General features: G+C 43.6%; 1 protein-coding gene across 6 annotated transcripts in view; it reads left to right on the forward strand.

The window, feature by feature from the left end:
- The window catches only part of SLC29A2 (solute carrier family 29 member 2), a 110817-nt gene that overhangs the window by 37490 nt on the left and 55835 nt on the right, over window positions 1-17492 (forward strand). For 5 of the 6 annotated variants that reach the window (XM_075837377.1, XM_075837373.1, XM_075837372.1 and 2 more), the window contains 2 exons: window positions 15529-15612; window positions 17056-17137. In XM_075837377.1, the coding sequence (XP_075693492.1) occupies window positions 15584-15612; window positions 17056-17137 (111 nt within the window). In that variant the 5' untranslated portion in view covers window positions 15529-15583. Of the gene's footprint in view, window positions 1-15211; window positions 15346-15528; window positions 15613-17055; window positions 17138-17492 lie in introns of those variants that run through there. The other variant, XM_075837378.1, reaches the window with a different exon arrangement.

Below are 17492 nucleotides of genomic sequence, written 5' to 3' on the forward strand. Positions count from 1 at the left end.
TGGCATGTAATGCCTTTTAGGAAAATGGGGTGAGTGGTCCCCTTGTTTATAACTACCCCCCATAAATATATACCTAGTATTGAGCTATCCCTGCTGTAATGCCGGATGGGGCGTCACATCCGGCATTCGAGCAGGGACAGCTCCTTTGATATATTAATTATTCTCAGCAGTGAACGTAGAGTAGACACCGCATCCCTGCACTATTCAGGAGGGAGGTGCATAGCAATAGAACCTACCTCTACCGAAGATAACATGACAGCCTTGAAGTCCTGTGTGTACAAGCTCTTACCAGCGGTGGCTGTGATAACTGTAAGGCTATGTTCACACTGAGTATTTTGCAGGAGGAATATCTGCCTCAAAATTCCGTTTGGAAGTTTGAGGCAGATTTTCCTCTCCCTGCACGCCGATTTTCGCGCTGTTTTTCGCCCGCGGCCTTTGAGCGCCGCGGGCATAAAACACCGCGAAATACGCTTTCTCTGCCTCCTATTGAAGTCAATGGGAGGTCAGAGGCGGAAACGCCCGAAGATAGGGCATGTCGCTTCTTTTTCCCGCGAGGCAGTTTTACTGCTCGCGGGAAAAAGACGCCGACGCCTCCCATTAAAATCAATGGGAGGCATTTTAGGGCCGTTTTTGCCGAGTTTTGCGACGCAGTTTCCGCGTAAAAAAACTCGGCAAAATACTCCGTGTGAACATAGCCTAAGCTGTACAGGGTGAGTCAAAAAGGATGGTGCAAGATTATAGCCTTAGTATTCATAACAGAGAGAACATAACACAAATTTATTATCATGAAATTACACTATTTATCTATACACTGCAAATGTTCAAAGTGATTTCCAATGGTGACATGGCAGATGTTTAGGCCTCATGCACACGACCGTATTTTTTCCCACCCGTAAATACTGGCGTAAATACGGGTCCGGTGTCACACGTATTCGACCCGTTTTGCACCAGTATTTACGGACCCGTGCCCGTAAATATGGGTCCGGTGTCACCCGTATTCCACCCGTATTTACGGGCACGTTTTTTGGCGGCAAAATAGCACTGCACTAATCGGCAGCCCCTTCTCTCTATCAGTGCAGGATAGAGAGAAGGGACAGCCATTTCTGTAATAAAAGTTAAAGAAATTCATACTTACCCGGCCGTTGTCTTGGTGACGCGTCCCTCTCTTCACATCCAGCCCGACATCCCTGGATGACGCGGCAGTCCATGTGACCGCTGCAGCCTGTGATTGACCTGTGATTGGCTGCAGCGGTCACATGGGCTGAAACGTCATCCAGGGACGGCCAGGACGTCGGGACGGATGTCGAGAGGGACGCGTCACCAAGGCAACGGCCGGGAGACCGGACTGGAGGAAGCAGGAACTTCTCGGTAAGTATGAACGTCTTTTATTTTTATTTTTTACAGGTTGCTCTTTATTCTGATCGGTAGTCACTGTCCAGGGTGCTGAAAGAGTTACTGCCGATCAGTTAACTCTTTCAGCTCCCTGGACAGTGACTATTTACTGACGTCGCTTAGCAACGCTGCCGTAATGACGGGTGCACACATGTAGCCACCCGTCATTACGGGAGCTCCATAGACTTCTATGGACTGTCCGTGCCGTTATTACGGCCTGAAATAGGACATGTTCTATCTTTTTCAACGGCACGGGCACCTTCCCGTAAGAAAACGGGAAGGTACCCGTGGCCAATAGAAGTCTATGAGCCCGTTATTACGGGTCGTAATTACGACCCGTAATAACGGGAGTTTTTACGGTCGTGTGCATGAGGCCTTAGGCGGTAGTCCAGTTCTGTCCCAACGCGTGCCAGCATATCCTCGGATATGGTCACCACTGTTTCAGTGATGTGTCTGCTCAGATCATCCAGATCCTGTGGCTGGGGGGCAGAAATATGAATCCCTTGATGTAGCCCCACAGAAAGAAGTCGCAGGGAGTTAGATTTAGCGATCGTGGAAGCTAGCACAACATTGGTGAATCGTTTCCCGCGTGCCCGATCAAACGTTTCGGTATAGTTTTATTCAGGTATTGGCGAACATCCAAATGGAAATGAGGAGGTGCACCATCCTGCTGATAGACAATGTTTGGCAGATCTTCCGCTATCTGTGCCATAAGCCATTCCTATAACATGTCCAAGTAGTGGTCGCCAGTGACTGTAACCTTGGCAAAAAAGAAGGGACTGTAGACTTTGCGCCTGCTCAATGCACAGAACATGTTTACTTTGGATGAGTCCCCCATGTGCTCGATAAGGGCACGTGGTTTTTCTGAGTCCCAAATTCTGTGGCAATTGAGCTTCCCACTGAAGTGAAAGGTAGCCTCATCGCTGAACACCAGCCTGTTAGCGAATTTGTCCTCTTCCAATCAGCCCTGCAAGCCAGGCCTTTACTTTTGCACCATTCTTTTTGAATCACCCTGTATATATAGCAGCTGTTGAAACATTGTAGTCTGCATGTTTTTACTTTAAAGCAACCCTTCAGGCCCGGGGCAACGTTTTAAATATGATGTATATGGAGTAATAATATCTGATGCCCCTCTGCTAGGGAGCCCCCATTTTGGGATCCCCTCTGTGCTGTCCCAAAATGGCTACAGCGCTTCTTGGACTACGAGTCGGAGACACTCCCGCTGTTCTCAGATTGGCCAGAGCTGCTCACGCGATTTAATTCTGTCAAATCCCTGAATAGAGGGAGTATCTAAGACAGTCTGTGAAGCTCTGTGACCATTTTGACACAACAGACTGAGACCCTAAAACGGTTTAGGCACGGCAGAGTGGCACAGCTGGAGGGGACGAGGTAATATTACTCTGTATACCCCATCACGTTTATAATTTTGTCCTTGAGTCCGGAGGGTCGCTAATAACACAAATTGTTATGACAGTGTTTCAATTGTATCAATTCCACCACAAAGTATAAATAAGTGGACAATAAACTGCATGTTGCACAAATTTACACATTGCTCTAAATATATCGGATATAGTTGATTGTCCTTTAGGCCCATTTAATTGGACTTCTTTAATTGTTACAATTTTGCCAAATAGGCTATATAAAAAGGAAAAAAAAAGGGGAATGTATACTTATTTATGTGGGGTGGTTATAAACAAGTCACCCCACATTTTCCCAAAATGCATTATACGTCAGCTCTTGACGGAATATTTATCATTTTCAAATATTTTTTAAGATATATTTAATAAAAGTAAAATTGTAATTATTTCCATCGTCTATTTCAGGCCTTACCCCTTTAAAGGAATTTTCTCATCTGACTGGATATGCCTTAAAAATCTGATTGATGGAAGTTTGTTTACTGGGACCATCACTAATGCAGTTGTTGAGATGATTAGTGTTCTAAACGTTGGAATCTCAGCAAACTCTGTTCTCTCCAGGCATATTCGTTTGGAAGTATTAACCCATTAAGGACACAACTTGTTTTTGCAAAAGACTGTTTTTGCCAGACTAGCGCCTTCATCAGACCTAATATCGTAAGACCTAATAATGTATTAGGTCTAATGAAGGCGCCAATCCGGCGCTAAAACGTGTTACCTTAATAAATACTCTATAAATACCTAACTTATTTTCTCTTCCACCTTCCGGATGAAGACTTCCTCAAATATATATATTCTATATAGAGATGAGCGAACCGAGACAAACGAACCCGGTTTCGGTCCGAACATCGGGAAAAGTTCGGTTCGCAGCGAATCCGAACTTCACTTGGTTCGGCCGAACCCGTTTTGACCGAACCCGGCTACATTTTGGCGCCTGCCACATGTTAGATGTAAAATGGAGGATTTCACAATATCACCTGACATCAGGCTACCCCATAATGCCTTGCAAACGGCTCTCCCAGCCAATCGGGAGGCAGCATAGGGGCGGGCTCAAGCCTGCAATAAAAGTCTGTGCACGGAGCTCAGCGGCCATTTTAGAGACAGGAGCTGTGGGGATAGCATCTCTGTGCAGTAAGGGAAAGCTTTAGGAATCTAAAAGGCAGGAATCCAGCAATCGAAGGGGCTCATCCACTACTCAGCCAGTGTGTGAATACGCTTTTATAAGGGGCTCATCCCCGTTGCATCCAACTTGCAATACAGGCAGCCTTTGTAGTAGTAGTACTAGTACTACAACGCCCAGCATTCCCTGAGTGCACCGCGGCGTGTCTGATAAAAATTCTCATTCATTGCCATTTGCCAAGCCAGTGTGTGAATACGCTTTTAGAAGGGGCTCATCCCCGGCCGTTAACATAACAAACAAATAACAATCCAACTTGCAATAAAGGCAGCCTTTGTAGTAGACATAGTAGTACTACAACGCCCAGCATTCCCTGAGTGCACCACGGCGTGTCTGATAGAAATTCTCATTCATTGCCATTTGCCAAGCCAGTGTGTGAATACGCTTTTAGAAGGGGCTCATCCCCGGGGTTTTGATTCAACTTGCTGCACTCCAGCAGTGAAATGTCTGGTAAAAAAAAGGTTGTGAAAGGACGGGGTAGAGGAAAAAACACCCAGGTCGTGTCCTCTTAGAGTCCAAATGTTGGATCTGTTGGTGCCAGACCCAGTACCAGCGTTTGTGGCACAAGACATGTGCCCAGTTCCACTATTAGCAGCAGCCATGTGCCTGCTGGTAGTAGTTACAGTATCAGCAAGCCAGACTTGTCCATCTCCTCCGGTGGGCGGGTTACTTTAGACAATACGGCCATTGTGGACTGGTTGGCTGGCTCGCGGTCATCTCAGCAGGAAGACTCTGACGATCTGGCTTCAAGCCAGGTTTCGTTGGATTCCAGATCCTCTACAGTTCCTTGGCACAGTGACAGTAGTAATATGGGTATTTCTAGCGTTTCCATTCCATCATCTATGTCTTCACTCCCCCTTCCTAGCGGGAAGCCATCTTTCCTGAGAGTCCTAAGAGACATCTCCTCGGGTGCGAAGGAAGATACTGAACAACATAGTGATGATGATTTGTTTTCCGCGAGTCAGCCAACGGAGTGTGTTGCGGCGGTGGTGGAGGTGGAAGCGGTGTCCGAGACGCATAGCTGTGGTAGTGGGGGTGTTGGTAGCCGTGGTGGCAGACGCAGTAATGAGGGGGGCATGGAGCCCGCCATGATGTCACATTCACAACACAGTGACAGAAGTGGCAGGGATGATGATGAGGAGGGCTATGATGATGATGTTGTTTTAGACAGGACGTGGGAACAAGGTGACGAGGTGATGGCGTCAGAGGAGGAGGGTAGTAGTGGCGGCACTGGCAGTGATAAACAGCCAAGCCGAGGTAGGGGCAGAAGTCAATCTGCAAAACGTTGCAGCGGTAGGGTCAGCTCAGGAGCCGGTGATGGCGACACTGATGCTGGTGTAGGCTCCCGAAAAAAGCCTGCCAGACAAGGGGCAAGCTCGGGTGGTGGTGGTGGACGTGGTACTACCTCTTTACGGTACTCTGCCGTGTGGCAATTTTTCTGTACCTTCCTAGAGGACGAAAACATGGCACAGTGCCGTATCTGAAAGCAGAAAGTAAGGCGTGGGCAGGGCAGCAATGTAGGAACTACTGCTCTACGTAAACACATGGAGCGGCATCACAAGACCATGTGGGACAATCGACATGCCCCACCATCATCATGTACATCTAATGAAGACCCCTCTGCTGCTCCGAGTCCCTGTCATCTAAGTAGTAGCCAGGCCTTATCCACCATGTCGTTGTCGTCATCATCATCATCACTGTCATCAGTTATCCATTACGGAATTGTTGTCCAATAAGCAACAATATATACCCAGTCATCCACTTGTCGTGCGGCTTAATTCACACCTGGCTAAGTTGTTGGTGGTGCAGTCGCTGCCGTACTACCTGGTCGACTCCGCCGGCTTCAAGCAATTGATGGCGTGCGCTCAGCCTAGGTGGAGAATACCTAGCCGACATTACTTCTCCAAAACAGCTGTCCCTGCCTTGCACAAGCACGTGGAGGAAAAGGTGTGCCAGTCCTTGCAATTATCCGTGTGTAGCAGGGTACATGCCACCGTCTACACTTGGAGCAGCAACTATGGGCAGGGACAGTACATGTCTTTGACGACCCACTGGGTCAATATTTTGCAGTCCGATGCACCACCGCAGCAATGCCAGGCATTACCACCTCCACGCTTGTATCTTTCTGGTTCAACTCCGGACACCAGGCACCTACCATCCTCCTACTCCTCCTCCTTGCCCTCCTCAATGGAGGTCTTCCCGTTCCCGACAGGACACAGCGTATCTTCCACTCCTCCTCCCTCCTCTTTTCATAGGTTCAAGGTGAAGCGCCACAATGCTGTCTTACACCTGCTGAGCTTGGGCGAGAAAAGCCACACAGGGCAGGAGCTGCTGCTGTGCATCAAGGAGGAAATCGCACGCTGGCTGTCTCCTCTGAAACTCACACTGGGCAATGTTGTCTCTGATAACGGGAAGAACGTTGTGGCTGCACTGCGTCTGGGTCACTTGACACACGCTCCTTGCATGGCACATGTGATCAATCTGGTCATAACACGCTTCTTAAAGTCATATGTTGGTTTGAAGGGTGTGCTGGCCATGTCCAGGAGGGTTTGCGTTCGCTTTAGACGTTCGTATGCATTTAAGCACGCCCTCCTGGACTTGCAGCGTCAAAACAATCTCCCAGAACACAGCCTGATTTGCGACGTTCCAACACGCTGGAATTCCACCCTGCACATGTTGGACCATCTGTACGAACAGCGGAAAGCCGTGAATGATTTCCTGATGCAGCAGACGGGCAGCGTTTGGAGCCAGTGTAATTTCGAGCTCAGGCACTGGCAGCTGGTTAGAGACGCATGTCGCGTTTTGAGGCCCTTTGAAGAGGCCACACGATTTGTGAGCCGTGACGCTAGCGGAATGAACGATGTTATGCCGCTGATATTCATTATGGAGCAAACGCTCACAGCGATGATTCAGCAAAGGATGGAGGAAGGATCACATCTGGCTATGGATGTTGAGGAGGATGAGGATGAGGAAACAGGACCTGAAGAGGAGCTGGATTTGGAGATGGAATCACAGGAAGGGATAGGGGACGAGGCAGCCGCACAACATGACCGTGATGCTGATGACGAGTCTGACGACGACCTTGATGATGGACAACCATGGCAGTATGGGGCGGAGATGGAACCAACCGGGCCCTCTGAAACGCTGGCCAGGATGGCGAGCTGTATGCTTGCGCGCTGACTGTCGTATTGTTAGCATGAAGCAAAGAGATGAGTACTGGATAGCCACACTTTTAGACCCTCGGTATAAAGCCAGAATGGGGGAGTTTTTTGCGCCTTCCGAGAGGGAGGCAAAATTGGCTTATTATCGAGAGAAGCTATGCAGCCAGCTTGTCACGGCTTTCAAACGGCAAACACCTGCTGCAAGCATGTCTGACCGGGGGGGCACTCTCCGCTCCCCACTGTCTCATCGTTCCACCGCCTCTGGCAGAGCTAGACCTGACACACATCTTAGTCACCAAAGGGATGTTCACCATCACCAGGTGCAGCACCTAAACAACCAGGTTCACTCGTACCTGGACTGTGCCCTTTCTCCGTCAGAAATGCTGATCCCAGACCCCATGGACTTCTGGGTGAGCAGATTGGATCATTGGCAAGAACTGGCCCAGTTTGCCATGGGTGTACTGTCTTGTCCACCCTCCAGTGTAGCGTCAGAGAGGGTATTCAGCGCGGCAGGGGGCTTCGTCACCCCTAAGCGAACAAGATTGTCCGCCAACAGCTTGGAAAATCTCACGTGTCTGAAAATGAATCAAGCGTGGATCGGTGAGGATTTTAAAACCCCTGTGCCTGATGCCACTGATTAGATCTGACATTACTGCTGCTACTGCCACCTGCTACTACGGGATTCTGTCCTGTCCACTCTTTTTTTTTTAATGTGCCGCTGTTGGTGCTGCTACTACTTCTACCACCAATCCACCCCCAGTGCCGTCTGCTGCAAGCAGGCCTGCCCCACCACAGGGCTTTGTCCTGTGACTATCCAGTGTCTTTTAATGTGCTGCTACTACTACTACCACCCTTGCTGTCCGTTGGCTACCTCTACTACCACCAATACACCTCCACTGCCGTCTGCTACAAGCAGGCCTGAGGCCTGCCCCACCACAGGGCTTTGTCCTCCTGTGACTGTCCAGTCTCTTTTAATGTGCTGCTACTACTACTACTACTACCACCCTTGCTGTCTGTTGGCTACCTCTACTACCACCAATACACCTCCACTGCCGTCTGCTACAAGCAGGCCTGGAGGGCTTGTGAAAAGCCATTGCTTGTTGCTTTTACATCCATGTATGGATGAACCCCGGCAGGCATCTGCCAATAAAAAGGGTAAATTTTTGGAGGGCTTGTGAAAATCCATTGCTTGTTGCTTTTACATCCATGCATGGATGAACCCCCGGCAGGCATCTGCCACCATAAAGGGTAAATTTTTTGAGGGCTTGTCAAAAGCCATTGCTTCTTCTTTTACCACCTTATATGTATGAACCCTGGCAGGCATCTGCCGCCAAAAATGGTTAATTTTTGTACCTTTTTTAACAATGCATACAACATGCACAAGTGCAGTGGTTTCTGTTAGTTATCACCGTGTCCCATCCGTTTTCCTATAGCCATACATGTTGGCGTAACTTTGACACTAACTTTGCCTTAAAGACAGCTCAAAAGTACTTGGATACACTCATGGGTGACCTAAGAGTGTTATACAGGGCTTCTAGGGCTTTTAAACAGTGTTATACACGATTTTTAGGGGCTTTCTTGTATTACAGGTTCGGTCAGAATCGAACTTTTTCATGAAATTCGGCGAACCAGCTGAACCGAACTTTTCATAAGTTCGCTCATCTCTAATTATATATATATATATATACACATATATATTTTTCCACACTTATCCATTACTACACGGTGGAGACTTTTGGTCCCATTGGCTAGGAAGCAGCAGCAACTTTATCCATTGAATGCCTTCAAACAGCGTTGTGCCTGGATACTGCACAACTTTCCCAGGTGAGGATAATCCTTACGCCTGTATTCCTATTCACCATTGTTTTGGGATTCTGCACCATGAGGCGCTTCTTCCTTTGATTTATTTCAGATATAAAACATTGTACTTTAAGTTAGTGGTAAAATTGAAATGTTTCTACTTGTAAAAGAGATAATAATACCGCACAAAATAGTTACTAGTTAACATTTCCCATATGTCTACTTTATGTTTGCATCGTTTTTTGAACATTCTTTTATTTTTCCAGGACATTACAAGGCTTAGAACTTTAGCAGCAATTTCTCAATTTTCAAAACAATTTCAAAAGGCCATTTTTTCAGGGACCAGTTCACTTCTGGAGTGGCTTTGAGGGCCTTATATTTTGGAAACCACCATAAAACACCCCATTTTAAAAACTGCACCCCTCAAAGTATTTGGAACAGCATTTAGAAAGTTTATTAACCCTTTTGGTGTTTCACATGAATTAAAGCAAAGTGGAGGTGAAATTTACAAATTAAAATTTTTTGCAGAAAATCTGTTTTCATTCATTTGTCTTCTATAACACAGAAGGTTTAAACAGAGAAAGGCAACTCCATATTTATTGCCCAGATTCTGCAGTTTTTAGAAATATCCCACATGTGGCCCCAGTGTGCTACTGGACTGGAGCACACGCCTCCGAAACAAAGAAGCATCTAGTGGATTTTGGGGCCAAAACAGTGGAAACCCCCCCCCCAAAAGACACCATTTGGCAAACCACACTCCTCAAGGAATTTATCAAGGGGTATAGTGAGCATTTTAACAGTTTTGTTTTTTTTTGCTGAATTTAGTGGAATTTGGATGTAAAAATCAAAATCAAATTTTTCTTGCAATAAAATGTAGAAATAGTCAATATTTACAAGGCATAAAGGAGAATAAGCACCCCAACATTTGAAAAGCTATTTCTCCCGATTACGGCAATACCCTATATGTGGTAATAAACTGCTGCTTGGACACATGGCAGAGCTCAGAAGGGAAGATGGTGCATTTGGCTTTTGGAGCTTAAGTTTGGCTGGAATAGTTTCCGGTGTCATGTCGCATTTGCAAAGCCCCTGAGGGACCAAAACAGTGGAAACCCCCCAAAAGTGCCTTCATTTGGGAAACTAAAGCCCTCAAGGAATTTATCGAGGTGTATAGTGAGCATTTAGACACCAGGTTTTTTTGTGGAATTTGGGAAAAATATTTGATATTCCTTGTAGAAATTAAACATTTAAACTTTAAAGGAGAAAAAGCCGCCCAACATTTGTAAAGCAATCCTGAGTCTGGCAATATCCCACATGTGCTCATAAACTGCTGTTTGGATACACGGCCTGACCAAATCAGTTAAAACCCCCAACAAGTGACCCCAGTTGGGAAAATACACTCCTGAAGGGACTTATCAAGGGGTATAGTGAGCTACAGGCTTTTTGCTGAATTTAGTGGAATTATGATGTGAAATTGAAAATTACAATTTTCCTTACAAAACGTGGACATTTTCAAATTTTGCAAGGAATAAAAGAGAAAAAGCACCCCATCATTTGAAAAGCAATTTCTCCCGAATATGGCAATACCCCATAAACTGCTGTTTGGACACACAGCAGAGCTCAGAAAGTCAGGAGCGCTATTCGGCATGCAGATTTTGCTGGATTGGTTTTTGGCGCCATGTTGCATTTGCAAAACCCTGAGGTACCAGAGTACAGTGGAAGCCCCCAAGAAGTGACCTCATTTTAGAAACCACCCCTCAAGGCATTTATCATTTGCCTGGACATATGACAGAGCTCAGATGTGAAGAGCAACATACGCATTTGAGGTCTATTTTGGTGATTTTCACACCATTGGTCCACAATTGCAGGACTCCGAGGTCAAATAGTAAAACAAACAAAAGTAGTGACCCCTATTTTGGAAACTACACCCCTTAAGGCATTTTAAGGGGTGTAGTCTGCATTTTGACCCAACAGGTGTTTTTTCATGACAAATGAATGCACAGCAAATGGTTCCAAGTGAAAATTTTCCGCTGATATGCTGTTTTAGTGCACAATATGTTGTGCCCAGTTATGCCACCGAAGACAAATACCTCTTAAAATTTTAAGTGGGTTCTCCCGGTTATGGCGATGCCGTATATATGGACGTAAACTGCTGTTTGGGCACGCTGCAGTGTCCAGAAAGGAGGGAGCGGCTTTTGGAGCACAGATTTAGCTTTGTAATACTTCTGTTCTGGGTTTTGCTGGTATTTTAGTTTATAATATGGGGGAATATGTAATCTGTGCGGAGAACATCAGGGTATAATAATGCGGTAAATAAATAATTCATAGATATGTGGCTAGTGTCTCGCTGATAAATGGTGTCCGATCTTATCCGCTTTTAGAATGCTATGCACATTGTATTTTTTCTTCACCAGAGCTGTGTGAGCGCTTATATGTTGCGGGACAATCTGTAGTTTTCATTGGTACCATTTTGGGGTACACGCGATTTTTTTGATCACTTTTTATTCCATATGTTGGCAAGCAAGGTCACCTAAAACCAGCAATTCTGATAGGTTGTTTGGTTTTTTTTTAAAAACATTTTTTTTTCACAGTGTTCACCGTGGGCTATAAATGACAGTTTTACTTAACTCTGCGGGTCCATACGATTACGGCGATACCAAATTTACATCTTTTCTTTAAGTTTTGCAGCGTCTGCACAAAAACAATAAATCACTTTTTTTTAATTTGTTTTTTGTGTCGCCATATTCCGAGAGCCATAACTTTTTATTTTTCAGTCAAAAAAACTTTGCAAGGGCTTGTTTTTTGCGAGACCGGTTGCAGTTTTTATTGGTACTGTTTTGGGGTACATACAACTCTTTTTGATCACGTTTTATTCCATGTTTTGGGAGGGGTGGTGATAAAAAAAATATAGCGATTCTGGCATTGTTTTATTTATTTTTTGTGGTGTACACTGTGTGGGAAAAAAAACATTATAGTTTTACCGTTTGGGTCGTTACGGACGCAGCGAGGCTTAATCAGCGGGGCCTAATAGGCTATCGTACGTGGCAGACCAGGAGGCCATTGTTAGGCCTCTGGTTGCCATACTAGCTATCAGCATCCTCACGATCACATAGTGTCGATGCCTATTGCTACAAACCACTGAGATTCCGCGATCGCGGCATCTAAGGGGTTAATGGCAGGGATTGGAGTTAGCTCAGTTCCATGCCGTTACAGCACAGTGTCAGCTGTAACATACAGCTGACACCGGCGGCTGATATCGCAGGGCTTCATAAGAACACAAAGATGGCAGACTTGGGGGGCCTTCAGCAGGCTGCCATTCTAACCCTCAGCACCCCGTGAGCATGTCGTTGGGGGCCTTTGCAACGTTACAGGGGGCCGTCCCCTGTTTCTAACTATTGACTGTGGCATCTAAGGGGTTAAACGAGTGGGATCTGCTCCATACTCCTGGTTGTAAGAAAGTGTTTTATGTCTCTTTTTTTTTTTTTTTTCAAAAATGTGTTTACTTTTTTGAATATAGGTTCTCTATATCATGTTTACATAGAAGCTGTATCTTGCCAACTAAGCCGTATCTGTCAGGTCTACAGGACTGACCGCTTTGGTGAGCGCTGGTCCTGCGTGCCTCATGAAGTTAGGTGTCATCGAGGACAGCTGGATCCTGCATGTCAGAGACACACAGGGCCAGCGCCCACCGAAGCGGTCAGTCCTATATAGGAGTTGTTAGTTTAACCTGTTCCCGTCCGCGCCATAGACTATTTACGGCACGGTTATTAGCTTGCTGCCCGAATGATCGGGCAGCTGAATGTTGGGTCTCCGGCTGTCAGTGACTGCCGGGGACACTGAGGAGAAGATAGAAGCAGTTTTGGCTGCTTCCATCTTCTCTGATCTCTTCTACACAGCGCTCCATGAACGCTGTGTATATGAATACCAGCAGCCGGGTGTCGTTAGTGGTAGACTGCTGCTAAGTCCAACTAGACCCAGCACAGTCCTATTAGTGACAATAGTCACTATAAGAGGGCTGATTTCCCCTGTAGCTTGGGCTGTGCAGCCCTAGTTACAGTGGAAAACATGGTGTAGAAGAAGAAAGAAAAAAAATAAAAGTTCCCCAAAGCCCTTTTTTTTACCTTTGAGGGACAGACTATTGCAATAAAAAAATAAAAAGTAAAATAAAGTGCAAAAAAATTAATAATAAATACACATAAAATACCGACTTAAAAAAAACATTCCCCCTCGCCAATCATTGTTGTAAAGCTAGTCATGACCCAATTACCCTAAAATAGACATGTAATATATAAAAATTTACGGTAGAGAAGGGCGATCACAAATAAAAGGTCTATTTTAGGGTAAACTATGTTATTACCAGAAAAAAGTAGCTAAAAAGTAAAAAAGCTTATTTTTTTTACTATTATTTTCAAACTCTAAGCCTAGAAATTGTAAAATAGCAAAAACGATCTATATAAAAATGATAAAAAAAAGGAACCTGCATTGTCTACGGAAAAAAAATCACGTCGCTAGCCCAACAAATAAAGTTATAGCTGTTTAACGCGTGCTAAAAATGGCTAAACGGTGTCTGGTCCTGAAGGCTCAAAATAGCCCGATCCTGAACCGGTGAAAAAGAAATTATAAAAAAACCTTTTACACAGAGATGTAAAATGAGATAGATAGATATATATATATATATATATCTATCTCCAAACTTAAACCCAAGGGAACCTGCCGCAAAATTCTGCCTCCCATTCATTTCAATGGGAGTCAGATGCTTCTTTTTCCTGCTAGCTGATTTTTTTTTTCAGCTAGCAGGAAAAAAGCGTCCTGCCCGATCTCCGGGCGGATTCAGCCAGAATCTCCCATTGAAGTCAATGGGAGGGGGAATCTTCCTGCTGACGACAGGAATAATTCTGCAGCTGATTTTTTTTAGAACTTGCCTTTCAAAATTTGCTGTGTGAACTGACCCTAAGGAGTTCTATAGAGAAAACCCTTCCTAGTACTTCAAAGGGTAAGTCCAGAGCACATCTCACTCTGATGCTTCCAGAAGTAGCAGTTCTGATGTTAGTTGGAGAAATGTCTTTAGACTCGGGGCACTTTTACACTGGCAGATCCCTGCCCGGCAACAAGCACCGATCGGCGACAATGACGTGTTGATTGGTGCTCATTTGCTCTATTTTCATGTAACAATGATCTATATGGGAAAAAATGTTTGTTAATGCTGCCAACAAACTCAATTTTTATGGCAGCATAAAAGATCTGATCAGCCAAGTAATGAGCAATTGCACGTTTGTCGTCTATTCGCTGCCATGTTTACATAAGCCGATGGTCTGGAGCAAGTGCTCGGCCATCTCTCCATTCAAATTCTATGGCACTGCTCGAGATAGCACTCAGAAAATGCAAGATTCACACCAGAGAGAAAGGGGAAAAATATACACAACCCTTTTATGAGATTTGATTAGCTGTAGTTAGTCGATCAGACAATAAAATACAGATTATGCCTGACTACCAGAGTTGCCAATTGTCGATGCACAGTCAAGTCTGCGAAAAATAATTGACTTTGGCCATAGTCCATAATAAAAAAAAACGTTAAAAAAAATATGTGTTCTATATGTGTTTGTAATTTGTATGAGGCTGGGGGTGCTTGTGCAGGAGACCGTAATCCATCATTTTGCAGTTCCAAGGAAATTCTGCTCATGTGTTAGTATCATATTGGTATCTGAGATTTAGACATATAATATTTACAGTACATTATTATTTTCTTATTCATTTCTGGTTTTACAATTTTCCAGTCAAAAAATAGACTTTGTTTAAATTGCCCAGAAAAATAAACAAAAATGATTGACTGACTGCTGAACCAAAAAATCCAGCAGACCCAAAAAATCCAGCAGATCTGCTTGTCATTTATTTCAAAGAACAAAGCCAATTAATCAAAAAAAACCGTGGAGATTAGCCACTAAAGGAGTTTTCCCACAAATTACATTTATTGCCATCAAGAAAGGTAATAAATGTATGATTGCTGGGACCCCCATGATCACTAGAATGGGGGTCCGCAGTTCTGAAGGAGTTTGAACGGAGCGGCGGTTGAGCATATTGTTCTCGGGCACGCAACATTACAAGAATAGCATCCTGCTCTTTTTAAAAATATTTTACAAATTTAAATTAGGTAGAGATTATAATCTGCTAGGTACTATGCGGATTACTTCATTACATTGTGTAAGCATTTTTTGTTGCATACTTTACATACATTTAATATTACCTTGCAGACACTTTGTACATAGATTGTAAAGAAAGGGAGAGCAGTGAGAACAGAATCAGAGTGTAAATACTGGACAAAAGTGACACGTTTTACAGGAAGCTGAAAGGGTCTAGATTAGAGGCCGGAAAAGGGGCTACGACCTCCTGCCGAGAGTTTTAAAAGGTAATATATCAGGCACTAACAGGAGGGAAAATCAAAGGGTTAAGGGAGGTGGGACAGCAGTTGAGAGAGAAGGATTTTATACAGGGAACAATATGGGGAGGGACTGGACACAGCTCAGCCCATTATTCTCAGTCAAGGCTATAGGAAATATCCACGTGACTGTTTCTCCTCCTCTCCTGACAGTCTACACAGTTTATTAGGAAAGAGTCGAGAGCATTGGAGGAACACGGTTTGCAGGATGTCAACCAAAGATGAACCACAAGACAAGTGAGTGAACTGCTGTTTCAAGCCATTTTGTTTTACGTTGAGGTCTCTCCTCCTATAGCTATTTCACTATTCGTCATGCTGTCTAGATTAACCCCTTTCTTCTTCCCTTTTTTTTTCTTGATCTGTTTTTTTCTATTTTATCACTTTGTGTCCTGCTCCACATTCCTCGCACCCAAGGTACATACTCTTCTCTCTTATGCTGCATTCTTTGTTATGAGAGTGTTTCACTCACTGTTTCTGGTATGACCAAATTTGTCTTTCTCTGCGTTGTAGTTAAAAAAAATAAATAAAAAAAAATTAGCCGGATATGTGCTCCTTCTTAGTACTTGTCAGCCTTCTGTGGAACTAATATACATTCAGTTACTCTCAATATGATGTGTGTGCAGTGTGGATCTCCTCATTTTTACCTGTCGCCTTGGTGCATGAGTCCTTGGGTAAAGTCAAGCAGTAAATATATTAATATAGCTTATAAGAAACAGATGCTATAAAGACAGGAAGTATGCAAAAATGTAAAAAAAAATCTTTATCGAATTACATAATAAAAACACAATAAATAAAAGGAGAAATCCACAGACCAACAGATAAAAAGGACAGTACGCCGTGCATCTCACAAATAGACAAGAAGTACAAACTGTGCCAATGAAGCACCCGCCAAAAGGAATATATAGACTAAAATGAAGTGACCATGTATAAATGCAAAAGGTTCTGTATAAGGACACGGGGTATACGGGATGAAGACATGTATTGGGTCAATATAAACATGGAGGAGAACCGTTACACAGAGAAGTTTTTAAGCATTTCAAAGGGATATATCATACCCATAATGGATGCAGGAAAGAAGAACACAGCGAACGTCCGCCCCAACGCGCGTTTCGTCGCTAATTCTTTAGTCTGGCATTTATTGTGTTTTTATTATATAATTCATTAAATATTTTTCCATTTTTTTTTTTGCATACTTCCTGTCTTTATATAGCATCTGTTTCTTATAGGTTATATTGATCTGTGATGCTTTCTGGGTTCACACCCTAGGATCAGCCCATATAGATTACATATATTGATTATTTAACTACATGTTTGGGCTATTAGATCCATGCTGCAAAGTCAGTAAATATATCAGCTTGTATTTAAAATGTATGACTTTTCAGTGTTCAGGACTGTATTTTTTCAAATGAGGAATTTCTCTAAACTCTATTTCAGGAATTATTGTGATTTACCTTAATATACATATAGTATTGGCTGTATGTGTGTGTGTGTATATATATATATATATATATATATATATATATATATATATATAAAACGTTATTTTTTTCATAATATGCATTACATATTTTATCCTTTAAATGTATAAGATTTTATACTCTCTAAACTGAGTTTGAAGTCCTGCTGTGTTGGTGGTTTAACCAATCCTGTCCATGACATTTCCTCTTTTTTTCTTTGTAGGTTCCACTTTGTCACTATTATATTCCTCATCTTAGGCCTTGGGACACTACTCCCCTGGAATTTCTTCATCACTGCTATTCCAGTAAGTGAAACCTATACAATCCTATACTTCTCCTCTACCTTACGGCACAGCACTGAACACAAACCTATATTGTCATATACAGAATTTAGATATAATGTAAGGAAAACTAAATCCTATAACTGGAGAGTATAATTTATAATTCGCACAATTTAATCTGAGAAATCATTTTATTTATGGCCGTATAATATGTTCATATTATGTTATCAAAGATACTACAAGTTTTCATATTATTCTGGATGCACAAAATACATTTTCTCAGACAAGTCACTGAAAGGTTTGTTCAATGTTTATAGTCTTTACCAAAGGAAAGCTTTTCATACAGGCTCCTCTCTTAGTTTTGGTTAAAAAAAAACAA

This window comes from Rhinoderma darwinii, chromosome 9 (assembly GCF_050947455.1).
Source record: "Rhinoderma darwinii isolate aRhiDar2 chromosome 9, aRhiDar2.hap1, whole genome shotgun sequence".
Classification (NCBI taxonomy): Eukaryota; Metazoa; Chordata; class Amphibia; order Anura; family Rhinodermatidae; genus Rhinoderma; species Rhinoderma darwinii.